This window comes from Artemia franciscana, chromosome 18 (assembly GCF_032884065.1).
Source record: "Artemia franciscana chromosome 18, ASM3288406v1, whole genome shotgun sequence".
In the NCBI taxonomy this organism is placed as follows: domain Eukaryota; kingdom Metazoa; phylum Arthropoda; class Branchiopoda; order Anostraca; family Artemiidae; genus Artemia; species Artemia franciscana.
The window spans coordinates 27,399,827-27,426,475 of record NC_088880.1 but is presented as its reverse complement, the minus strand read 5'-3'; the positions used below and the strand labels follow the sequence as shown (position 1 = coordinate 27,426,475).

The window sequence follows — 26,649 nt, the reverse complement described above, 5'->3', positions numbered from 1 at the left end:
AGAAAAACAAAATTCCTAGTTCTATTATAAGTAGATCTATTTTAATAAAATCACTTTTTACAAGCAAAAGTAGCGTGCAAAATATAATTATTTAGCCGTGTATCCTATGCAATACCAATGTTGTTAATAGTCTTAAATCGCACACAAAAACAACGTATGTACATATTTTCATAGGCAACGCAATAGCGCTGCCTAAATAAGAGCGATGTAGGCAGATATGAATCATTTATTTATTTTATTTTATCTGACCAGGGCCCTTTGCATAACAGGAGTTGTCGTAGAAACTTTGAAAGGAGCTCATCCGATTGGAAATTGAAAGTACTAGACCCTTTTCAAAGTCAAAAGTGATAGGGCAACCAGCCCCTTCCTCTCCCCCTCCCACGCCCATCATTTCTTCAAACGCATCCAATCAAAATTGTGACAAAAAACCATTTTGTTCAGCACAGTTGAAAGGCCCAGTAATTACGTCTTTCAGGATAACAACCTCCCCCCACAGCTCTCAGGGCAAGGGTTGTAAGTTATGCTTGGGGCATATAAGGTTTTTATGGAAAATGTGGTCGTACAAACTTAGGAGGGGGTCATTGGACTGGAAATCAGATGTTCTAGTGCCCTGTTTAAGAGGCAAAGTGATCGAAGGGCAACTAACCCCCCTCCCGTCCCTCACGTCCTTTTTTCCTGATTGTATCAAATACAAATTTTGAGATAGGTATTTGTTCAAAAATAAGTCCGAAGATCACACAAAAATGTCTTCGGGGTCGACACGGCCCCTTCTGAGTCTGTGGTCAGGGATTGTAAGTTACAGCCCGGGTGTATGTAAGGTTATTATAAAAGGAGTAATCGTATAAACTTTAGAGGAGGTTCATTTAATTAGAAATGTAAAGTTCTACTTCCTTTCTAAGAGTTAAAAGTGATGGAGAGCAACTAGCCAATAGTTACAATAGTCCAAAGAACATATAACAATTCCTCAAGTGTCATCACAACCACCACTGCCCAGGGACAAGGGCTGTAAGTTGTTCCCCAGGGCATATAAGGGTTTGTGTGGAACAGGTGATCGTATAAACTTCGGGCTGGGCACATTTGATTGGAAGTTGGAAAGTTCTAGCGCCCTTTTTCAGAGTCAAAAGTAAATGGGGGCAACCAGCCACCCCACATCCCCACCATTCCCCAAAACACATCAAACCAGCTCCCCCCGCACCCCCACCATTCCCCACACCCATTCAAAATTTTAAGAGATTTTTTGTCTAGCCTTGTTGAAAGGTCTAGTAATTATGTCTTGGGGGATGTCAACCTCCCCACGGTCATCAGGGCAATGGCTGTAAGTTAGGCAATTCGTTCATTGTTTACATATACTATATGTTATTTTGGGAACGGTATGCATGTTTGAACTTTAATTTCCAAAAAGACGAAGGTCATTGAGGTGAGTCTTTCAGAGAGTGTGTAGGGGAGTGTTGAACTAAATCTAAACACATTAAGTTGAAATTCTAGGACTCGATGAGAGGAATATTCAACCAAAAAAAGTCACATTAATACTACTTATGCTGGTAGTACTACCGCTATTACTATCAGTACTACCAATACTACTTTTGTGGGCTACTATTACAACTATACCTAGGGCTATTAAGGTGAAACTTTCAGGAAATTTTGAGGGGGAAGGTAAACTGAATCACAACACGTCGTCTATATGCAGATTGTCAAAATAGCGTAGCAGTAATGTCTTAGGAACAGTTTGGTGTGTGAAGTGAAAACTAATATGGTTTGTTGTGGGGAATGTTGAGCTAACCAAAAGAAAATACTGATATCCTAATGCTACTGATTTCACTCATACTGCTAAAATTATTACTACTTCTACTACTAGTACTGCCACTAAAGCTAATACTTATAATCCCCATGCTCCTGCTATTACTTCTGGTACCCTTACTGCTGCTACAAAAACTAAGAGTATTAAGGCATTAAAATTGGGAAATATTGAAACTGTATGGAGCTAAATTGAAACATACTATGCCCACACTCGTTGTCAAGAATGACAACGACATCAGAGTCGTTATCAAGAATGACAATATCAGAAATGCTTCAGGAACGGCTGATGGTATTAAGTTGAAACATCAAGCGTGTGTTGAAGGGGATGTTGAAAAAAACAAATATACTATGCAGATACTGCTGCTAATACTATTACAACTATTGCTACTACGCAAGCTGAGAGTATTTGGGTGGAGTGTATTTAGGTGGATGTTGAACTAAAGCAAAACAGACTATGAGCATATAGATTTTCAAAAAGATGACAAAGCAATATCCCAAGAACGGCTGGCATTATAAAGTTACCCACTAACGGGTAAATCGTGGTGGATCTTGAACTAGCCAGAAGGCATTACATGTATAATATTAATAGTACCACTACAGTTACTGTAACTACCGATGCTGAGACTATTAAGGTGGAGCTTTTAGGGAATATTGAGGGTTATTTTCAATTCAAAGAAGTATTTGCAGATAGGTTTTAAAAGGGCATATAAGCAATAGTATAGGCAACACCGCTCTATAATAGCTAGAAATATCATTGAAACTTTTAAAGTAGCTAATTCAATTGGAAATTAAAAGTTTTAGTGCCCTGTTTAAGAGTCAAAAGAGATTGAAGGGCAAGCAACCCTCCGCCAAAGTTAATTCATTTTCGAAACACATCCAGTCAAAATTTTAGATAGCCATTTTGTTCAGCATAGTAGAGAGATCTAGTAACTGTGTCTCTAGGGATATTGGGTATATCTACAAAATATATTGCAAATGTTTTCACTTTTGACTTCAATAATAAAAATATATTAAGGCTTTAAGGAATAATTATCAGTATATGTAAGTAGTAATGGGTTTCTGAGTCCCCTGACTGCACCCTTAGTAATGGGTCTCTACGTTCCGTGACTGCGCCCTCAGTAATGCTATAACACTTGGAATAAACACTCGGAGTAACAGCTAAAACTCTCTGAATTCATGAATAGTCTGAGTTTGTTGTACTCAGAAGTGCTTTTATTAAATGTTTGATGCTCATTCAACAGCTAAAACACTCGAGAATTACCAACTAACTGAATTTATTGTACTTAAAAGTAATTTTTATTAGATTTTTAATACTCAGTCGGTGACTAAAATACTCGGAATTCACCAGCTAGTGAAGTTTCTTGTATTCAAAAGCGTTTATATTAAATTTTTGGAACCCAGTCAGCAACTAAAACACTCGGAATTTATCAATTTGCTGGGTTTGTTGTACTCAATAGCACTTTTGTTAAATTTTTGATACTCGTTCTGTAACTAAATTTTTTGGTACTCAGAAAGCAAATAAAACACTCGGAATTTAACAACTAGCTGAGTTTGCTGTACTCATAAGTGCTTTTATTAAATTTTGATACTCAGGTGGTATCCAAAACGCTTGGAATTTACCAACTGGCTAAGTTTGTTGTACTCTTTTAATTTATCTTGAAAAAAATATTAGGAAAATTCCTTTTCCTACATGTCTGACCATTAAAAAAAAACTTTTTCATTTTTTTACTCCTTAATCCAGTCCTAATGAAGATCTAAGACAAAATTAATAAGGAGAAAAAATATTTATTATAAATTTAAAAGTAAAAATATTCTTATAAGTGCTGTCATTAATGATGTTTGGTATATATTAACAAATGGGAGTTCTTTCTGAACGGTGATTAATTCTTGTATGCCCTATTTCTATATTACAATCTTCTTTGTCATTTCTCAAAGAATGTGAAGAATTCATTTAGGGGAACTCTTCTTTTCTTGATCTTTTATAAGGTGGTACGGGGCATTAGTGTGGTAGTTTCCTACTTGACCAATCTAAAACTGAATTTCTCTCCATTCTAGTTGATTTCATTGCTTTTAATATTTTTCTTCTCATCTCTTCCAGATTCATCTCATCTATTATAATGTCTGCATGTTCTAAATTGGTCACATTAGACTCATAAGAATTGGTGAAATCATTATAACGACCTTTACAGATTCTATAATCGCAGTAAAAGATATTTCTATTTCGGTATTATCAACCATCATAGCTTAGATTGAAACTAGCAGCATGACTGCTTTTGGTAACAGGTCTAAAAATAAAGACATCTTAAGCTTAAAGATGTTTATTGCTTAAAGTTCACCATTACATATCCGCAAATGGGGGTCCTATGATACAGCATACTATCTACTGTGTCAGATACACTTCATAGTTGAAAGGCTCAATAACCATTCCTAGATATAACATGACTCCCACCGCAGCCCAAAGGGAAAGGTCTTTAGGTTATAAAGTTTGCCCATTTTTTACACTTTGTATTTGTTATTGTGAAGCGTGTATACAATTCGGGTGGGGGGAGGAAATTTTTTTCTTTTTTGGGGGATGGGTTTCCAAGGAGAGTATTCTACGGGAAGGGAAGTTCCAAGGGGGTGAGCTTGACAGGGGAAGTTATAAACTGGGGGAATTTGCCAGAATTCCTATACAAAATTCCTAAATGTCTTGCTTTCTCTTTTCCGTCTCAATTTTACGCGTGGAATTGTTAAGGGTGAGTTTCTTTTGATAAGGATAAGGGTATATTTTCGCCGGAAGTAAATTTTCTAAAGGATATGTATGTAGGGAGGGGGCATTTCTCCGTGGATATGGGGCCAGATTTTCTGGTATTACTTAAGAATCAGAAATGAAATTAAATAAAAACAAGTCTTTTCAACTGAAAGTAAGGAGCAACATTAAAACTTAAAACGAACAAAAATTATTACGTGTACGAAGGGGATATCCCCCTCCTCAACATCTTGCTCTTTATGCTAAAGTGTGAATTTTGCCCAAATTCTTTAAAAACGACTCCTGAAACACAAGGGTCGTGTAAGTAGAACAATAGGAAGATTTTTAAAAGTACTAAGAAACTTTAGCATAAAGAGCAAGGTGTTGAGGAAGGTTCAATCCCCTTCATACAAGCAATAATTTCTGTCGTTTTGAGTTTTTATATTGCTCCTTATTTTTAGTTGAAAAAGAAACACGTTTTAAATTTAATAATGACAAAAGACAAGCCAAGGCAAAAGTTATCGGTCCAATAACAAAAAAACATAATTTTACAAAGGCGCTAATTCTAATTTATGGTCATTTAAAACGTTTAAGAGGTTGATTGATGAAAATGAAGCACAGATAAATGTGGCTAGAAATCAAGTTAAAACGAGAATCGAAACAGCTAAAGAAAAGCGTATAGAAAAACGACTGTTAGAATCACATTGAATTTGTAAACAAAATTTTGAACAGTGATCTTTGGCTGAAAACTGAAAAAAACGCATTTGTTATATATAACGCCTTAAGAAATAAAATGAGACGATGTATGAATCTAAACTACTAAAGCAAAAGCCGTGGAAAAAAAACCATCCGATGTAAAGATGAACAAATATAGACAATGAAATTTATGGTTGGAAAACTAGGAACAGCAATGATTGGCCATGAAAACGGTCTAAATAGGCCTGGACTTTAAAAAAGAATTCGTATTTTTCACAGAGTGGCTGCAAATTCATCTTACCTCTTGATAATGTGCATGAGCAAAGGGAGGAAACACACCGGGGAAAAGGTGGTAGAATGTGAGGGAGAAATTTATCAAAGGTTTCAATACAGCAAAAATGTATGAGTGCTGTAGGAGGATACGGCCTAATATAGAAATTCATAACATGTTGGGTTGCAACTTTGTCTTCCTGCCTCCCTCCAATTCTCAACAAACTTGGCTACACTTAACAATTTTTCTTTATCTTTGACTTCAATAAGCAACGTTTGAAGAGTGTGTCTGTGGAAGGGAATATCTATATAGCTTTTCCTAGAAAAGTGTGTAATTGATGTATTTTTCTTGACATAAAGGGCATTAATTCAATTTTGGATTTGAATTTGGTTTTCCTCGCTTGTCAAATGCAATCCCCTACAAGATTCGATTAGGGCTCAAATTCGTTCACGCATAGAACTTGAAAAAACTTTCAGAGAAAATTAGCGTGAATTTGGACCGATATGCGGTTGAGAACATCTGGTTATATTTTTCGAATGAGGGGTTGAAATTGGTTTTGAGAAGAGGAATTCAGATTTATTTATTTCTTCAATTTGACCAGTGGGTTTAAATAAAAAACTTATTGAAACTTAAGCAGTAAATAGTTTAATTTCATCATGTAAAGGTAGATTTAATCATATGCACAACCAAATGAGGATCAGTAACTAGGGTCTTTCCTCAGAGGTCTTCCTAAGCGGAAATTGAGTAACTTCTCATTGTCTGTTAAAATTTTTTATTAACATATTAACATCACTCAGCGCAAGGAATTTCCAATAATGAAGCATCTGAAAGAAAGTAGTGTATGCAACCTTGATCTCGAGTGAATGGTTTATTCATTATAGTGTTAGACATGTTTTTTTTTGTTTTCTTTCTAAGAAATGACTATGTTTGAGCAAAGTCAAGTGTATTTGTGGGAAATTTTTAGTGTAATGTTTATTTAAAAATAAATCTTCAACCATTCAGGTCGAATTTCAGGTCAAGACTTACATGAACAATAGTGTGTCGGACAGACATACAGAGTTGTTTCGACGCTTAAAAAGTACTGATTTTGAACTTGAGGATAAAGTTCACGAAAAAAAAAATGTCAAAAAAGAATTAAGGAGATGGTTTGATCAAAATCCATATCAGACGCTAGAGGAACCGGGAAAAACATTTTAGGCAGATGAGCTGACGTCCACAAGAAAAGACATTTGGCCCCTTACATTTTGTTTGCATTTTTGTGTGTGAAAAAGCTCATACAGATTCTTACATTTCACAGTCTTTTAATTTACAAAAATTGACTTTTATTTCTGTAACGCTCAAAGTTCATTTACATTATTTTGATTTTGTTGCAAAATTTCAGAATTGCTTATAAATCTTTAGATCTTATACTGGGCGAAAGGTACAGTAATTATATTTGAATCATTATAAAATAAGAAAAAAATAGAACTTTACACCGACAAATCGAAAATCATACTGATATATGCTGACGAAAAAGCCAAATGACGGAGTTAAATTGGCAAATGTTGGTTTTTGGCTATTTTTCTCTTGTTGAGTGATCTGAGGGAGAAATATATTCGTCGAATTATCCTCTTGCATAGCATTAAGGAAAAGAAGACAGTAAGGCCAAAGCATATTCAAGCATTCCTGCCGAACATTACCGTAACACTGATAAATTCCCATTGGATGCTGTGTCATTTGTGAGATTAATCTCTGTAATATTTTTTGATATTAAAAATCTCCTTAGTTTCAGATCCTTAACATAACAATTCAAAATATTTTTACCATCTACTATTGCTTTTTAAAGATGGCATTATTTTAATATTAGATATAAAAAAAACAAGTTTTCTTTTTAACTCCAAGTAGGGAGTGACATTAAAACTTAAAACGAACAGAAATTTATTCCGTATATGAAAGGGGTTGTCCCCTCCTCAACGCCCCGCTCTTTTCGCAAACGTTTGACTCTTTCTCACAACTCTACTTTTTAAAACAACTAAAAAATTAAGCATAAAGAGCGAGGCGCTGAGGAGGGGACAACCCACCCATTTTATATACGGAATAATTTCTGTTCGTTTTACGTATTAATGTCAATCTATACTTACAGTTAAAAATAACTTGTTTTATTTAAATTTAATTTCTGAACGTTTTTGAATTAATGCATGTTTTGATTTTGGCTCACTGCACATGAATAAATGAAAAGAAATTTGCATGTTAATTTTCGTTGGCTAAATGGCTTGCTCATAGTTTTGATCGGTTGATCCTGATAAGAAAGGGGAAGGGAAGGAGGCCTAGTTGCCCTCCAATTTTGTTTACTTAAAATGCAACTAGATTTTTTAATTTTTTTACGAACCTTTTTGTTAGTAATAAACATACGTTCCTTAAGAATTAACTTACGTAAATCACTCCTATATTTGTGTATTTTTATTACGTATGTGAGAGGGTTCTCCCACTCGTCAATGCCTCGCTCTTTACACCAAAGCTAGAATTTTCTCCCGAATTTATAGGAATGGCCCAAGAATGACAAAGGCCGTAGAACAAATAGTCAAAATTACTAAAAATACTTTAGCGTAAAGAGCAAGGTATTGTGGAGGAGACGAACCCCCCTCATATACGTATTATTTTCTATTCGTTTTAAGTTTTAATGCTGCTCATTACTTTCAGTTGAAATTTTAGTTTTATTAATTCTCTCATTTTTTTAAATAATGCTAGAAAATCCTTCACCCCCTTCATGGAAATTCTCTTCCCTCATCATAAATTCCTCCATGGAAAGATCCTCTAACGTAAACCCTCCCCCAGACCCATCCCCACCACAACGCAAAAAGTCCCCCTGAAAACGTCTGTGCACTTTATAATAACCATTACTATATGTAAACAATGGTCAAAGCTTGTAACTTGAAGCCCCTCCCCCGAGGACTGCGAGGGATTAAGTCGTCCCCAAAGACATACTTATTAGGTTTTTGGCTACGGTGAACAGAATGGTGATCTAAAAAAATTTATCCAGTGACTTTGGGAAAAGAATGTGCATGGGAGGGGGCCTAGGTGCCCTCCAATTTGCGGTCACTTAAAAAGGGCACTAGAAGTTTTAATTTCCGTTAGAATTAGCCCTCTCGCGACATTCTAGGACCAATGGGTTGATACGACCACCCATGGGTGTAAAAAAAACAACAAACAAACAAATAAACACACATCCGTGATCCGACTTCAGGCAAAAAATATGAAATTCCACATTTTTGTAGATAGTAGCTTGAAACTTTTACAGTAGGGTTCTCTGATACGCCAAATCTGATTGTGTGATTTTCCTTAAGATTCTATGACTTTTAGGGGGTTTCCCTCCTATTTTCTAAAATGAGGCAAATTTTCGCAGGATCGTAACTTTTGATGGGTAAGACTAAACTTAAGGAAACTTTCATATTCAAGATCAGCATCAAAATTAGATTCTTTTGATGTAACTATTGGTATCAGAATTCTGTTTTTTAGAGTTTTGGTTACTATTCAGCTGGGTCGCTCCTTACTACAGTTCGTCACCATAAACTGTTTGACAAATTACAGTCTGCGGAAAGTAATATTTGCACTAAACAGAAGGACCTTTTTTTCTGTTGGCCGTGGTCTTTGCATATATGTATTGATAGTGCACCCAATGGCGAATTGCAGGATTTTTGTTGAGTGAAGTGAGTATTTTTTTCTCGAAGGGGAGGATTGGCTCCAATGAACTGACGAAAAGACCTCAAAAATATGTTTTTATATATTTTGCTATGTTTTGACGTGTCGGACAAAAATTTCCAGGGGATTTAAACCCAGTATCCCCCTCCCCAGGGTTACACCCTTCAGTGCACCTTTCATCCAATTCTGAATCACACAAACCTTGCACGCACAATCGTATCCAGGATTTTTGTCGGGGCGGGGGTAGAAAAGGATTTTTTCTTGTGACGGGTCGCAAAAAAAAAAAAATTTAAAGAATCCATCAAAAACTTTCTTAATTTTTTTTTATTACGTTTTTATGAGCCGGACAAAAATTTCGGTGGGGAGGGGGTTTAAACCTCTACCCCTCTTCTGGATACGGCCTTGCTTGCACTAAGATTTGAGCATCCCTTCCAAATAAAACGCTGCAATCAAGCTCCTTTTTCAACGTGACAGAACTTACTAAGCTCCTTTTACGCTAAATAAAGTTTCTCAGTGAAGGGGATTGCAGTTTGAACCACTTGTGAAAATTAACTATTTAACCAAATAGTCGTTCATTTAATCAAGCAGATGCCTAAAAGAGTAGAAGTAGGGGATGTCTAGTGGTCACTTAATTTATTATGGGTGTACTAAGTATATTGTTTCCTATTATTTAAATGCTGAGGAAATCAGTGCCGCTTCATTAATCAGAAATATTTATTTGATTTGGGATCAAATGCAGTTGGTTCCACCTTTTGCAGGGGACACTAGCCATTATAAATGAATTCTTCAGATAATTGTTAACTTTCAAATTACAAAATTGTCATTTCATTATTGCATTTGTTCTCGATATGTTGTATGTCCATCAACGGTTTTGTTTAATTTGAATCATTTAAATGTTATATCCCCGCGTGAATCCATTCTTTTCAGTCTGGTATAAACCAGTGGCGTCATTTCACGAAAATACAGTATAACAGCAGGCAAATTTTTTTCAAAATCCCGGGGGAGGAGACAAAAAATCTAAAGGTAAATGCCCTTCCTCCAATTGAAGCCTCTGATGCCTACACTATTGCCAGATATCCATTAAATGCTAAAGTACATAGTCCATATGTTGAGTGGTGTGTCAGGTCATGAATCTGGTGCAACATGTCATGAGCTGTATAGGCACTAATTGGAGACCTGTGACCATAATACATGTATGTACACGTTTGTGTTATTAGTAAATAAACAGTTTAACCCACCTTAAATTTATAGATCAACAATGACATAGAATTTGATCTTAGAATAATTACCTATTTTTTCAGTTTTTTCTAACAACAATTTTGCGAAAGAGAACGTAAAAATTTTTATACAAGGCCATGCAGGATTGAAATTCTCTAAAAAAATAAATGATAGGAAAACAATAAAAGTTCCCTTTAAAAACTTAAATAATTAAAGTTGTAAAATTCCATAAGCTTCTTTAGAAAATGTTGACTATATCTCCAGAAAGTTCCCAAATTCTTCCTTCCAGTTTGTTTACAAGTTTCTGCCTGCTTATGGCGTTTTCTCTGGAAAAGAGACTTTTCATTCCCTGAAGGCTCATCTGCAATTCAAATTTCCCGCCAAGACCGAAGTTCCTATGGTTCGATATCTTGCTATACGAGGAAACTTAACTGAATATTCATTAGATAGAGTTCTGTCTTAAGAAGGGAAAAGCTGAGATTTTTGGTCGGATGGATACTTGGAACGATGCTACTAGACAGATAAAGGGAAATTTTATGCCGGCATTAAACATAATAGTTAGATATAGACTGACAACAACATGGTACTTCTTCGTGGTAGGGAAAAAGAAAAATGTCTTCTGTAGCGCAAAGAACTGCAAAGAGTAGTACAATAACTTCTACAGATCTATCCATAAGCATCAATGAAATATATATTCTTGCAGACTATTCTTGTCCCAGACGCTATTTCGGAGTTTATGCTATGGTACACATTCTAGCAGGTAATATCAGTTTTGACGTTTAAGAAGTAATTCTTTCAGGGTGATATCTTTATACCCGTGGAGATCCGGTGGACATCTTTAAAACAGGTTATCTTTCAGGTTTGTCAATATATTAGTGAAGCGAAGGGGTAAAGAAAGAAGAGTAATTTAAGTGCGTTCTTTTTCTGTGCTGTTGATTTTTTTGAAGGGCAGAAAATGATTAATATTTTTGTTATGATATGGTGATGTGTATTAATGGTGTATTGTATTGTAGGGCCGTGTTCGGCTTGCAGTGAATTTATTTAATTAATTTAATTAGCGAATGCATTTAATTAGTTAACTAAAACGTATTATCTTAAAGCTGCTCCTTAAACATTGGCTGTTATAAGAAGGTTATTTTCGTATTAGACGAAATTTCTTGCATTATTCCCAATATAAAGTTTTTTCTGTTAGGGTGACTTTTTCTCCGCCTTGAATGCAAATTCTTTTTTTTACATGGTTCAGTTTATCTGCTGATGAGGATCACTAGTATTTCTAGTCAAAATATCCAGATTTTTTTTATCTCTTTTCCCTATCTAATAAAAGGATCCCTATTTTGGGCAATTATTAGTTTGTCATAGGAAAGCTGTGTGGTCTCACAGGGTACATAAAATGCTTATAGGCTGCATAATTTGTCAAATCTGATGAAGTTTTTGGTAAAATTTCAAAGACGAAAACTTGTACCACCTAGATAGATTTTCCAGAATCACCCTGATTTATGTAGTTTTAGAATTTATCCTTTGGACAATATATTTTCAGTAAATTCACCGAAATTATATCTGAGTTCACTAATGATATTGCTCTTCTGGCAGAAAGCAGGGAAAACTTACAAAGCCTCCTTAACTTGCTCCATTACAGTGAAGGAGTAAGAAGCGAATACAAAAAAAAAAATCGTATAATATATTTAGGACTAGATGACACATAAGTTAAGAGAAGAGAATTTCAGTTTCAGGCATTTAGAGCCCCAAGTTGAAGAAGAATATGTTTTTGGATTGCTAACTTAAGATTAGCTATTTAGTAAGCTTATCGTTGTTGCAGCTGTAGCTGAAACCTAGTAAAGGACGAACCACGGCCTATAGTATTTAAAACATCGCCTGAAATCCCAAAAAAAGGCGTCAAATAAATAAAAAAAAGAACACCGTTAGAATTGCCTTAGATGAAAACATTATGCAGGAAACATACAATCCCTTGGCTTGAACAATAAAGAAAATCTCTTTTTTGCATAGGAAACAGCTATTCTTTTCCTTATTTACATCTTGCGGCGCAATGGAACATCATAGAGAGTTGTTTAAGGGCTAATTTTAAAGGAAATTGTCATATATACATAATTTTGAAATTGAAAAAACACAACATTTAAAATTAAAATTTTGATGCAATTCTAGAAATATCACTAAAAGTCAGTTTCGTAGCAATTCTCAACGCCCCGCTCTTTACGCTAAAGTTTTTTACTGTTTTAAAAAGTAGAGTTGAGAGAAAGTATCAAACTTTAGCGTAAAGAGCGGGGCGTTGAGGAGGGACCAGCCCCTACCATATAAGAAGTAATTTCTGTTCGTTTTAAGTTTTAATGTCGCTCCTTATTTTCAGTTAAAAAAACTTGTTTTTTTTATTTATCTCAATATAAAACGAACAGAAATTAATTTAAAAAAACTTATTCCGCAAAATAGTCTTTTCAAGGAAAAGTAAAGAGCTCCATTAAACCAAAAATGTGGAAAAATAGAATCAGATAATCTACCAAGCGAAAAACTACCACAAATGAGCATCAATAAAAAAAAAATTGAAACCCAGGAGGAACAGAAATTACAATAAACAACCGATTAGAACTCAAAACGAGCAGAAATTAACTGCTCGTAAAAATGTCAAACACTTATTTTTATTAAAATATAAAAATGTTTATTGAAAACGTTTATTGTTAAAATGTTATCGTCATTATTAAATGCTTACATGTTATAGTTATATAGCTAAAATGTTTATTGAAATTAAATATTTATTCAAATGAAATTAAAATTTAAAGAAATTAAAATTAGTTGAATTAAATGTAAATGAAAAATCAAGAAATTAACATTTTTTCACTTTTGTAACTTTGATAAATCAAAAATTATTAAGATTTTAAAGGATTAACATGAGCATATGTATGTTAAACTGACAGTGCACATTCCTTTGTTTTTTGTTTTTTTTAGTAAAGTGCAAATTATGTTCTGGCCTTGAGAAGGTATAGGGGTTCTGAGCCCTAACCATGTTAATTTCTGTTCGTTTCGTGCTGCTCCTACACCGTATCCAATAGGCTGCGGTTGTTGCCACTCTTCATGGTGCATTAGCACAGGAGGCCTGGTTGTTAATTCTCGTTAGGATTTACTTTCAATTTGAATTTTAATGTAGGTTAGTTTCTGCTGGCTCCAAGTTTAACATTCAAGTCTAATTTTCATTAAAAAATAGTTTTTTATTAATTTAACATTTTTAAAGACGAGAAACAGTCTTTCTTTTTTTTTAGCAGAGGTTTGGTAGCATTTTGGTAACTGATCGTCTACACCCTATGGTTCCAACTACACTAAACATCATCAACCATGTACTATGTTAGTAAATCATTTAAGACATCACATAAGCATTTTCTTGTACGATGTCATGCATAGCATAAATAGGATTGTTAGGTTTCCAATGCATAAATTATTTACATGATATAATATCTGTTGGAAGGCCCAAAAGACAAAAATTTGCACCTGTGGTTACTATAAAAGATGATTCTTAGGAACCAACACCTGAACTATCAAACTTGATAAGATGTGAAAATCGACAACTTGGACCATCAATTGCGACACGGCCATTAAGCAAAGGCCATTGCTAAATTGTCTGAAGTAATCAAAATCCAAAAGCCTGTCAAAAATGAAAAGCAAAGATACGGGTGATTTGAAGATATGTGAAAACGACAATTAGAGCGTGTCAAAAATGAAATGAAGGGCAAATACAAACGCAATTAGAAGACATGTGACACCAAGCAATCGAGCGAGTGAAAAATGAAAATGAAGAGCAAAGACACACGTACCTACGACCTTCATGTTATCAGTACGATGCTCTAACCAACTGAGCAAACAAGCCTTAGCAAAGACAACCGCTGTTAGAAGACATGCGACACCGAGTATGTGAGCGAGTCAAAAATAAAAATGAAGAACAAATACACACGCGGTTACAAGAACAGTGGCGGCGCGTCAAAAATGAAAATCAAGAACTAAGACAGGCCCAGTTAGAAGAAATGCGACACCGAGCATGTGAGTAGGTCAAAGTTAAAAATTAAAAGTAAAGACACACGCGATTAGAAGACACGCTAAGCCAAACATGTGAGCGAGTCAATGAATGTCAACCTGGACAGCGAGAATCAAAACGTTTAAAAATTAAAAATGATAGCGATGGCGATTGGGTTTGGGATTTCGACTTGGATAAGATCATAAACGACTACCAAACCTTTGTTGAAAAACTAAGGTTGAGCGATATGTATTTCATAAAGACGAAATACAAGCCGAGGTAAAACGAACCAAACAAACAGAAAATAATAAGAGACAGGTTGACATGACTAGGGTACGTTGATGAAAGAGGATTGAGATAGCCAGTTTGTTCAGCATAGTTGAAAAATCTGGAAAATATGTCTTCGAGTATGACCCCCCCCCCCCAGGGGAAGGGTCGTAAGTTATGTCTGGGGGTATGTAAGGTGTTTATAGAAAGAGTGGCCGTAAAAGCCTCGGATGGGGCTCATTGGATTGGTAATTAAAAGCAGTGTTTCCACTTCTACCGATTTATCGGTAGATCTACCGATTTTCGGACTTTTCTACCGAATAAATTTCAAGCCTACCGAAATACCGATTTTATACCGATTTTTGGCAATATTTTGCCAACTTTTTTTCTTTTTTATTGGACATAATAGGTGTGACTACGAGCAGCACCATTCAGTGAAATCCTGGAGCCACAACTTAGACCTGGTTCCTTCATTCCATTATGTGGCTTTTGCTCTTCAAATAAAACATCATGAATGGGAAACAGAAGAACCAACACTGTCTTAGAAATGGTGGGGTTTATCGATTTTTTTTCTTTTTCAACCATCTCAAATCAAATGAAAAGGGAGTAGTTAATTAAGTAACTAATTATATTAATTATTTATTAATTATTAAAATGTTTATAGTAAGTTACATGGCTTAGACTCGCTATTTCAGAGCTTGTAGAGCGTGACCCTAAGGTGGACCATAATGAAGTGATGAAGGTATACCTTACAGTAAGAGAATTTTACAAGGGAGCAGTTCCATAGATCAAAATCAGGCTCGTATTTGATAATGATTTGAATGAGATGTCCTGTCTTATAGAGCCTTCAAATGCTGCTAAGCTCAATTCTTCTAGTTTTGCACCACTTCTAGTTAAGTATTTCCCTCCTACATGTCTTAGAGCTGCCATTGACTCGGAATGGTCTGAACAAAGCTCTGTTGATGTTCTGAAGGAACCAGTATCAGTATCAGTCGCCAGTAGAATATTGGAAATTCATTTTGTCCATTGTTACCCCAAGTGGCCGACCAAGGTTCGCAAATCTAAGGCACGTTATTTACTTTTTCTTTTCATTGCCTCCCTCGAATGATATTGCAGAACATCTTTTCAGTACTTTAAAAGAAGTGAAGACTGATAAACAAAATAGATAGTCGAGGCTGACCTTATCTGCCATCTTGCGTCCCAAATGCGGGACGAAGAGGTTGATTATGCGTTCTTCATTGCTGATAGTTGATCATGAACTAGAGAAACGGCTAAAGGAAGTACGAGCATCTGCGACAGTTGAAGAGTGTATTTGAGTGATCAAATTTTGTCTATAATAGCAAAAGGCTCTGTTTTTTGTTGCATTAGATATTTGAAACTTCCACTGTTCCTGAATTGTTGTTTTTGAAGACCAAACTGTGCTTTATTGTTTTATTGTGATGAAAAGTACCTAATTAAGTAGATTAGAATTCAATGTATGGATACGATCCTAGGCTAAGGCTTCAAAATGTTAGTGATGTATGTCTACGGTGGAAGATCAAAAGTTTCTTTTTTGAGTTGCATTGGATATTTGAAACTGCCGCTGTTCCTGAATTGTTGTTTGAAGACCAAAGCATGCTTTATTGGTTTATTGTGATGAAAAGTACTGAATTCAGTAGATTAGAATTAAATCAACGTATTCTACTGATGCGATCCTAGGCTTGATTCCTTCGTTTGCAGATGCGTATCAGTTGCTTTAATCATTTTAACCAAATATTTGATTTGTTGTTTGAAGTCCAATTTTAAGTGCTTTACTATGATGAGCAGTACCTGATTAAGTAGAATAGGATTCCATCAATAATAATTGAGTATATTGAAAGTGCATTTCTTAAACCCTGTTCTCATGCGCGTCTAGCTCAGCATGTGTGTTTACGCGCGTGTCAGGCAATATATTCGTGTCTAAACATATCTTGTTCCCACGTAGGCATAAAAACCAAATGCCAATTTATATAATACATGAAAATAGGTTTTTCCTTATGTGAGCATTCGGATTCACAGGTGCTGCAGATTTGCAGCATCTACTGCAAATGCCGCGTTTGCAATATTTTAGAATCGCCGCTAGCTCAAGAGTATACCATATTGGTATACTAGCGATTTACAAGAACCACTGCAAATGCTGCATTTGCAACGACTGCAATATTTCGTAACCGTCGTTATTACCACGAGGTCAAACAACACTTAGAGATCAATTACTCTTTTGCAGTTTTAAAGAAAACATTGCTTTAAATCGTCGTATGATCAATCGTATGTCGATAGACCGTTGAAGAATGCTCTAATTCTAAATTGATCTGGGACTTCAGCAGAAAATTGAGCATTTTTGCAAACTTAACATGCACTTAGAGGGTTTGGGCATGTCTAGAAATTCCCTACCGATTTTTCTACCGATAGCGGGACGCCATCTACCGATTTTCTACCGAATTTTAGGTACGCCACACCGAATTCCAAAGCCTGCGAAGTGGAAACACTGATTAAAAGTTCTAGTTCTGTTTTTAAGATTCAAAGTGTTAGGGGGGCAGTTAATTATAATTGAACAATTCGACAAATTTGTTTTAAAAAAAGAGTGAAAAAATGGAAAACAATGCGAAATGAGAAAAATCTTGGAGGGGGTGAGGATCGTCCTTTTTGCCTACTATCTAGAACCAAACAAAAAGTCGTCCTCAGAATGGGTAGGTGCAGGTCGTAAGGCAGGATTTAAGGAGAATAGGAACTTTTTAATAGGAATATCTAAACAAGAACTTCCATAGAAGGGTGTAAAGAGGAAAACTTTAAATAGATGGGAATCGAGGAGAAGTATGCATAGTTGTGTTGGGCTCAGGCGGCTTGATGCGCTGGTGAGTTATTGGTAGCAGTTGCAAAACTTAACTAAAATCTTTCAGAAACTGATAAGCAACAATAGATGGCAGCACTCGTTTCTGTGTAAAAATTCTTCTGTTTCGGATCTCTAATTTTTGTCGTTAAAAAAAAATTTATTCATTTATATGAAACCATTGATTTATATGTTGTATGTTTGTTTGCTATTATCGTTTATTTAATTTTTGTTCGTCTTGGGTTTCATTTATTATATAATAGTCATTTATGGTCATTTTGAGTTTGAACTATTATAGATTTTTATTTCTGCTGATCTTAAGTTTAATATAACCTTTACTATTTGTTGAAAAAAAAATTCGGTCGGTTCTACAGAAGCATACACTATTGTGGCAGATACCTTACACATTAGTCGTAAAACGAGCAAATAGCATTCTCCAGGAACTGTTGAATATTAAATTTGTGAGTTTAAAATTTGACAGTATTGAAGATGGTTGGAATAATTTTAGAAAAATAATTTCTAAAGTTGCTGTTGGTGTCTTAGGGAAGAAAGTTTGGACTGCAGCCAGGAATATTAGTGAGGAAACTTTATGTTTAATAGAGCGGATAAGGGGCTAATACAAGAATTATCTGTGTGATTGATCATATGAAGACAAAAGGAATGCAAGGAAAGTGGAAAAACCATTAAAAAAAGAACTAAGGAGGTGTGAAGTGGAACCCAAAGATGAAATTGCCTAGGATCTGGAAGATGCAGCTAGACAGCATAATAGTAAAATATTTTACTGGCATGTTAATACATTGAGAGAGAGTAGCCAATCCGGGATCGTCCCAATAGTCAATCCAGTTCCATACAGGAACGGGGAACGGTAAGCAACGATAGGAACGGGGTCACAATTAGTGACAAGGAAAGATTTAAAGAGAGATAGGCAGATCATTTCGAGAATGTACTAAACCGAGATACAGTTGCAGGAAAAGATATACAGGAAAATGAAAAGGTTTGTTATACCTTAGATGTGAAGGAAGATTTGTTTTATGAGGAAGAACTAGCGATAGTACTTAACGGATTAAAAACAATAATGCTTCAAGTGCTGATAGCGTGGTAAATGACTTTCTTAAATATGGTGGCTCTGAGGTTAGAAATAAGCTACTGAAGATTACGAATGTGACTCTTGAAAAAGGGGAAGTACCAAACAATTTTAGGAAAAACTTAATTAAACCACTGTATAAGAAAGGTGATAAGAGTGAGTGTGGTATTTATCGAGGCATTAGTCTGGTTTCTGTAGGTAATAAATTCCTCAGTATTATAACACTTTTTAGACTAAGAGATGCAGTAGACAAATTTCTAAACAAGAACAGCTTGGTTTTAAAAAAGGTGTAACAGATTTCGACCGAATTTTCACTCTTAGGTCAATATCTGAGAAGTGCCTGAGTTGTCAAACGACTTTGGTCCTCAGTTTTATAGATTATGAGCAAGTTTTCGATTCTGTTGATAGAAGAGCTTTAGCAAAGGTCAGTAACAGAAAGGTGATACGGGTGAGTGTTGTAATTATCGAGGCATTAGTCTGGTCTCTCTAGTTAGCAAATTGCTCAGTATTATGATACTTTTTAGACTGAAGGATTCAGTAGACAATTTTTTAAAGAAGAACAGAGCGGTTTTAGAAAAGGTAGAGGATGTATCGACCAAATTTTCATTCTTAGGTTAATATTTGAGAAGTGCTTGAGCTGTCAAACACCTTTGGTCCTCAGTTTTATAGATTATGAACAAGTTTGTGATTCTGTTGACAGAAGAGCTTTGGCAAAGGTCTGGATAAGAAAGGTGATAAGAGTGAGTGTTGTAATTATCGAGGCATTAGTCTGGTCTCTTTAGGTAGCAAATTATTCAGTATTATGATACTTTTTAGACTGAAAGATACAGTAGAAAATTTTTTAAAGAAGAACAGATCGGTTTTAGAAAAGAGGATGTATCGACCGAATTTTACACTCGTAGGTTAATATTTGAGAACTACCTGAGTTGTCAAACACCTTTGGCCCTCAGTTTTATAGATTATGAGTAAGTTTTCGATTCTGTTGATAGAAGAGCTTTAGCAAAGGTCTTATCCTTGTATGGCATACCGGAGAAATACATTAAAGTGATTAGTGCTCTATGTACGAGAATAACGCTGCTGCGTTTAAGGTAGGAAATGAGGTTAGCAGCCGGTTTCTTATTAAATCAGGAGCTAAGCAGGGTTGTGTTCTAACCCCCTTTATATGGATAACCTTATGGACTCTGTCTTAAGGAGCACAGGAAAGGCAATGGGAAACTATGGAATCGAATGGGGAGGAAAAACTCTCCTGGACTCAGATTACGCTGATGATTTAAGCATCCTAGATGAAAGCGTGAGTAAAATGAATGAACTTTTAGAGGTTTCGCGAGTTCAGGGTGTTAGAATAGGTTTTAAAATTAATGTTAAGAAGACTAAGTTACTAAGTCTAGGAATAAGTGAAGATAAAAAGGTGACCCTGGGTAATGAAAAGATTGATCAGGTGGGTAGCTTCACTTGCCTTGGTAGTATTATTAGTAAAGGCGGTGGGAGCAGTGAATATGTTAAAAGTACAATAGATAAGTCTGCAAACCAAGATTAGAATATTAGAAGCTGGCTCTTAAGCATGGGCTCTTTGAAAAACGGATGAAGAAAAACTGTACCCGACTGACTGACCGTGTTTCCAACAGAAGGTTTTACGTAAAACGTTGTTCCATCCCGCTTTCTTGGGCTATAATGAAAGGAAGGTTAAGATGGCTAGGGTTCGTTGTGTGGATGAAGGATGACAGACTGCCGAAGATTGTCCTTTTCGACGAACCGTCTAGGGTTAAACGTAAAGCGGGTCGTCCTCGTCTGGAGTGGTAGGACGTCATAAAGAAAGATTGAAAGAAAATGGGAACTTCCTGGGAGGGTGTAAACAGGGAGACTTCGAATAGATTTGGGATGGAGGAGGAACGTGCGTAGCTGTGTTGGCCTCAGTTGGCTTGGTGCTACGGTGAGATTTTAGTATTAGTAGCAGTATGAGCCCTGCCCCTTGCCTATGCATCCCATCCTTCCTTTTTGATAAAATTAATTCTACTTTGCATAATTTCCTACCCCTTTATTTCCTGCCCCTTGGATATGGGGTTCTGATACTCCCGACAAGTTCAGTTCAATGTGTCCGAATTTGTCAGTTAAAATGTCAGTACGATAGTTGTTTTTTAACGTTGTGACACTTCAATTCACAATTTTCATATTCTTTAAATCACTGAAATTATTATGTCCTCGGGAAAAACAATAGATCACAAACTAGGGCAGGGCGGAGCCAACACATCTCCTCGAGTCTGTATGAAGCACTTAAGCTGACTTAAAATTAGACAGCAAGAAGTCCCTGGGACCTCTAAGATGAATGGAAGCTTTATGTAACCCTGGGTCCATCTTGGTCACAACATTGTTCAAACTTCTGCGATGCTTTTCTACCAACAAGAGTCAAAATCCAATACAAGCAATGTGGGGGGTCTATAATGGATAGCTTAGCGAGGAAGAGGTTTTTCAGCCAAAAAAAGCCCTCTAAAACAATCAAAACTTAGGAAAATTATCCAACAATCAGAATCGAATACAAATACTGTGTCGCTTACTAGGCTATAATTTCATTGAGGGGTGCCACTGCTCAAGGTTATCCTACATCGCTGTTGGCAGTCACGGTTCTGGTTGGGCAAAGTCATGAAAGGTCTATACTGACACTACTATGAGGCAACGCAATTGATTTCCCTTTCGGGGATAGAGACGGAGAAAAGGGCTCATAGTAGAATGAAAACCCCAAGCCATCTTACAACATCAGAACAACTCCAACTTTTTATACCCTGCTTATCCTTGTCTGAACATTCGTCAGGAGTTGAGTCTGATAATTCAACCCCTTCAATGGAGTATGTCATTTTATTTCGTTACTCTTGAAATGAGGTAGAAGAAGAATGGGATCATATGTGCCTCACGATAGAATTTACGTTTTGCTTCTTTCTTAGTAGTAATACTAGAAACCTGGCTGCACCATGAATTTGAACTTATGAACTAAGGCAGATAGATTGAAAAAGAAAAAAAACTCATCCATAATCAATGATAAGCCGATCAGTGTAACAGAAATCAGTCTTTTAGTACAAAACTTTTCTCATGGGTTGTGCCATTTTAATAATGTCGAGTAGTATACAACTTCATTTTTTAGCCATCACAGCCAGTCTGATGGCTCTATTCACCTTGAGGTAAAAACAAAATAATACTTGATTGGGTGCGAAAACAAGTTAGGTCGCTCAGTGCAATACAAGCTAAGTCTAATCTACACGTAGTCCTACTCCACTGCCTACTTGTTGGCAAAAAGGTAGGTAGATGGCAGTTTTCTTTAAGTGGAATCATGCCAGCATTTTCAATATGTATTACTTGAGGTACCATATAAGTCCGTGACCCCCTAACATTGAAAAGTGTTTCAACTTCAAATGATTGAGAAGGTTATGCACAATGCTTGGAGGTTTCTTGATTTCTATTCAGTAATTCTCCCACTTCCTATTATCGGTTTTGTTGGTAAAAATATGGACATTTCAGAGCCACGCTGGAGACCGGTATAGTTTTTCTTTTGAAAAACTTGAATTAAAACTTATAGTTTGTGAGGTACAAAAATTTGCTCATGAGATGTGCTATTTTGAGAATGTCAAGAAGTAGACAACTTCATTTCAAAGGTGTATTTGAAAAAAAAAGGGATCGGAGAGTCCTATTTTTAACCTGTGATAAAAACGATCTAAGTCTTGTTTTGCTGTAAAAAAAAAAAAAAGCTAGGCCATGGCTCAGGGTGAAATAAGCTAAGATTAAGTTACACATAATTCCTACTCCGCTTCTTACTTATTGGTAAAAAGGCAGGTGGACTGCACTTTTTTTTAGTGGAATCATGGAAGAATTTTCAACCTATATTAATTGGGGTACCAGTGGATCCGTGACCCTTAACGTTGATGAATTTGTCAACGTTAGAAGGTTAAGAAGGTTCTGCACATTTTTCGGAGGTTTTTCAATTTTCGTTCTTCAATATTTGCACTTTCCATTGTCAATTTTCAATTTAAAAATATCGACATTTCACAGCCACGCTCATGACCAACATAGTCTTTTTTGTGGCAAACTTGAAATAAAACTATAGTTTATGAACCTGTGTTATGATCTTTTGACGACAAGCTAAAATATAAAAAAACAATGAACAAAAATCAGAGTTGGCTCAGGAGGAACACAATGATATTGAAGTGCATTGGCTAGTGACAGATGTGGACTGACTAAGCTTAAAAACCGATATTCTTACCAGTAAAACTAATGGGCTTCTAATGTATCGAAATGTATGTTGACCATATAATGTATCAAAATCACAGATGAGGACATTACTGATGAGACGGAAATATGAATTAAAAAAGAAACCTCAAATACGACCTCAAAACAGGTAGGCACATCCTCACCAAATTGTGGATAACAGCCCATTTAGCGATAGTGAGCAAGGTTCAGTTTCTCAGTGAAGAACAGATGCATTTGTTTTTAACTCTATGAGAGCTTGACTGAGTTTTTGAAGTTATTGAAACCAATACATCTGAGGAGAATGACTTCAGATGAGCAGTCGATTTAATTCAGTAGTCAAGCTAGGTTATAATTTTCTTGAACATACATTAGAGAAATTTTAAAATAGCGTACGCTTCAAGCTGACGCTTTTAAAGTGATATTAAACACCGTGTTGTTACCGCGGCTTCCAATAGTCTCTAAAGTACCTAATTTTTCAAACTGAATAAATTTTAAAATGTGAAAACAAAGCAGTAAAAATTATGCATCTGAAGAAATTAACAACATTAACATATAAAACTAAAATTTACACATGGTTTAAATTTATCATTTTTTAAATTGTAAATTCAAAGTCAAAAGACACACAGGATTCATTTCATGCCATTTTTGCATCAGTATCATCGTTTTTATCTTACTGAAAATACAAAAAACGAAAACAAAAGAAACAAAGTAAGATATTATCTCAAAACCCTCTATATTATTAAAATTGCTGGGGCAACACCAATCTCAAAATTTAAGCAGGTGTATCTCTATCTTCTACTAGCAGCAGGACCATGCGTTTTCAGCCTTACCTAGCATCTTAAATTCAGTTGTTACGTGGGAACTTGTTTAACAATAAGCATCCCATACTCAGGGTGACTGATTTTGCAGAGTCACACCCATGGAGTTACTACACCAAAACTCAAACCCTCGTCGATAGGACATAGGATTTTAAGTCCAGTGCATCATCCACTCGGCTAGTGGCTCCATAGCATTAACAGAAATTAAATACCTATTTTCAGTTCAAAGATGACATGTCTGAAGAATCATCAAAAGCATCCTTCTGTAACAAACACGTTTAAAGAACAGAGTATAGAAGCATTAGAAGTGAGGAATTATTTTTTGAAAAGTAGAAAACGCAGAAATGGAAAAAACATATCTAAAAAAGATGAATAAAACGAAACATGGAGATATACATTAATATCAATAAATAAAAGTTTTTCGTTCTGCACTATTCCTAAGACTTATAGGCTCAAAAAGTATCCAGAGCTTAGCTATTTTAGACTCTGTCAAGTATAAAGAAAACTTAAAAAAGAACTTTTGTAGACCAGGCCAGTTTTTCTTCGTTCACGGTTATGACAAAATTTATAGTGCATTAGTTCCAGTCTGGAGCCGAATCAATGATTTTGGATCAATAAGACAAATTTTATTCTGAATTTCTTATTTTCTAATAATAAAATAAATCGCCGTGTAGATTAATATTCTCGCTTGTTTTACCATTATTGCTGGTTGCAAAGCTTATAGCACCAATTTTCATTGGAAAGGGTAAAGTTTGCGTGTCAAACACAAAACTTGGTCTTTCCTTAAGAAAATAAGTAATCATTTCGAAACTTTCTTTTTTATTTATAGGTGATTTGGGTTCATCAGCAAGTCTTGCAGAACTTTAACTATTGGGCAATATCAATAAAAACTCTTGTGCTTTCTTGAAAATCTGTGGGGTCAAATTCTAGCACTGTCTTGACTTTAAAAACCATGTAGCCTGCCTTTGAATTTGAACCAAAATATTTTTTACGCTAGGATGTGTCTTTAGGGTTAGCATCCTATTTATTAATTACTATGCTGCCTATTTATAATTTTTAATTAGATGGCACTCTTGAAGCCTTGTCTTTCAAAAAATTAGAAAAATGAACGACTTAGTGTGGGGCATTAAAAATGGTGATTCAGATCAAGTTAAAGAGGCAATTCTTACTAAGGTTAGTTAAATAGACGATATGAGTGTGACCCTTTTAATTCTAATGCTATGAATAAATCAGGACTTTTGAGCCAGGATGTAGCTTGTACTTGGGCTGGTTCCAACCTATTTTTAGGCTAGGCTAATAAGGTAACAAAAAATTTTAATGCACAAAATTTTCTTATTTTATGTTTTTGCCATCATTTTTTTGCAATTTAACATTTCTCATCATTTCTTGTTTCTTTATTGTTTTTAATTTTTGTAAATGTTTAGTGATTGACCACTTCTGTAGGAAATATGCTAAGCAATTACTAATAAGAAGCTACTAATAGATTCCTTATTTTATTCTTTTTTGGAATATCAAGTTCACTTTTCTGAAAATAAACCCCACCAAAGGGCATTACCTTAAATTATAGCTTGGAGCAATCTAAGAATTTCTTCCAGTAGACCTCCTGGGTTGATGATTTAAGCTGTATTCTAGGCTGCCAAATTGACACATTTTATGTCAAAATGACACAATTTGATGTTGCATGACACAATGGCACATTCAGTCCTCAACAAAAGTGACACATTTTTCCAAAAAAATGGCACAATTTTGTCATCTAAGTCTTGTTTTTAAATGGTAATAAAAGAAAAGTAAAATTTCAGTTTCTATCTCCAGAAAAGCTACAAATTAATAGAGAGGAGTAGCACCACCTAAAGGTGGCAGTAGTACACAAACAGTGTGGAATACAGGACAGATGCCATCACCATATTTAAAATTTAAACCACAAGAAGAAAAGAGCCATAGATGGAAATTTCAAATCAAAATGCATGTTGAATATCTGAACTTAATTGGCTGCTTGATTGAGTATGTGATGTAGCCAACTGGTATCTATTTAATAGTAAAAAGTAAACAGTGTGAAGTTTACCAAAGCTGTATGCATAAGCAGCAACTCACATTTTTAAGATTACAGGAGGGGTATTCCACCTTGGATAAGATTACAAGTTTCCAGAGAAGTCTTTCCTTCAGAATAATCCATCTGGTTCAAAAAGGCACCAACAAATATGACAAAAATACTAGATTGAAGCTACTTGAATAGCTTGCATATTTATTAAATAAATATAGCTTCAAAATTTCCAACTGAACACACTTCTATTTTCAAACAAGATTACTTCATTCTAACCTTACCTTGTTTCACTTAAAAAGGTCAACAAGATCAGTTGCTTGAATTTGGAGTTCCAGAGTAGTGACACTTGCCTTCACAAACTCCTCTCCAGCTCAAGGGCAACCATGAAGTCTATCATGAAGTCTTTTGTCAAAACTGACATGTTTGAGAATGATGATGCTTTTGTCACACCCATGATCTCAGGCTGTTTCAAGGAAATCTCCAAGATTCCTTTTGGTCCAAATACTGAAATAAACATGCTGAAATACAAGGATGTGATACCCTCAAATGATCTAAAACAGTTTAGATTGAACTGCCTGAACTTCCTTGTAGAAGTCATCAAACAAATGAGGAAATGAATTGATCATTCTGATCCCACTTTAAAAGCTCTGGCTTGTTTAGACCCAGTGACTGCTTTGAGTGGAAAAGTTGACACTCTAGTGGGACTGACTGGTCGGTTCAGCAGCTTACTTGGGAAACATGAAGGTGAAGTAGAAAGGTCAAGAAATGTAATAGAGACTCAGTGGATCTTGATGATTGAGCACAGGGATGCGATTGTCAGAACAATTGGAACTGAAATGTCTCCTTTGATCTTTTGGAAGACGTTAATGAATACAAAAGACACTCAAGGCAAGCCACAGTTCAAAGAGCTGTCCCTTTTCATGCTAAATCTGTGTACTCTTCCGCATTCCAGTGCAGCTGC

General features: G+C 35.5%; 3 protein-coding genes across 4 annotated transcripts in view; all 3 read left to right on the top strand.

Annotated features, from left to right (window-relative positions):
- The window catches only part of LOC136038827 (brain tumor protein-like), a 456,036-nt gene that overhangs the window by 81,570 nt on the left and 347,817 nt on the right, over nucleotides 1-26,649 (top strand). The gene's annotated exons all lie outside the window — the stretch shown is intronic.
- Nucleotides 1,999-23,929, top strand: LOC136038417 (uncharacterized). Its single transcript, XM_065721490.1, has 4 exons — nucleotides 1,999-2,086; nucleotides 15,510-15,718; nucleotides 18,829-19,020; nucleotides 23,870-23,929. Exons 1-4 carry the CDS (start codon nucleotides 1,999-2,001, stop codon nucleotides 23,927-23,929), a joined length of 549 nt encoding a protein of 182 aa, XP_065577562.1.
- LOC136038826 (myotrophin-like) overlaps nucleotides 24,717-26,649 on the top strand; it is a 31,768-nt gene continuing 29,835 nt past the window's right edge. The window contains exon 1 of the mRNA XM_065722227.1: nucleotides 24,717-24,820. Within this exon, the coding sequence (XP_065578299.1) occupies nucleotides 24,752-24,820 (69 nt within the window). The 5' untranslated portion in view covers nucleotides 24,717-24,751. The remainder of the gene's footprint in view (nucleotides 24,821-26,649) is intronic.

Coding starts and splice junctions, on each gene's coding strand:
- LOC136038417 (XM_065721490.1), top strand. CDS start 1,999: ATGCCCACACTCGTTGTCAAGAATGACAACGACATCAGAGTCGTTATC. Junction 2,087..15,509: donor TGCTTCAGGAACGGCTGATG/GTATTAAGTTGA, acceptor CCTGTCTTATAG/AGCCTTCAAATGCTGCTAAG. Junction 19,021..23,869: donor ATAGAAGAGCTTTAGCAAAG/GTCAGTAACAGA, acceptor ACCTATTTTCAG/TTCAAAGATGACATGTCTGA.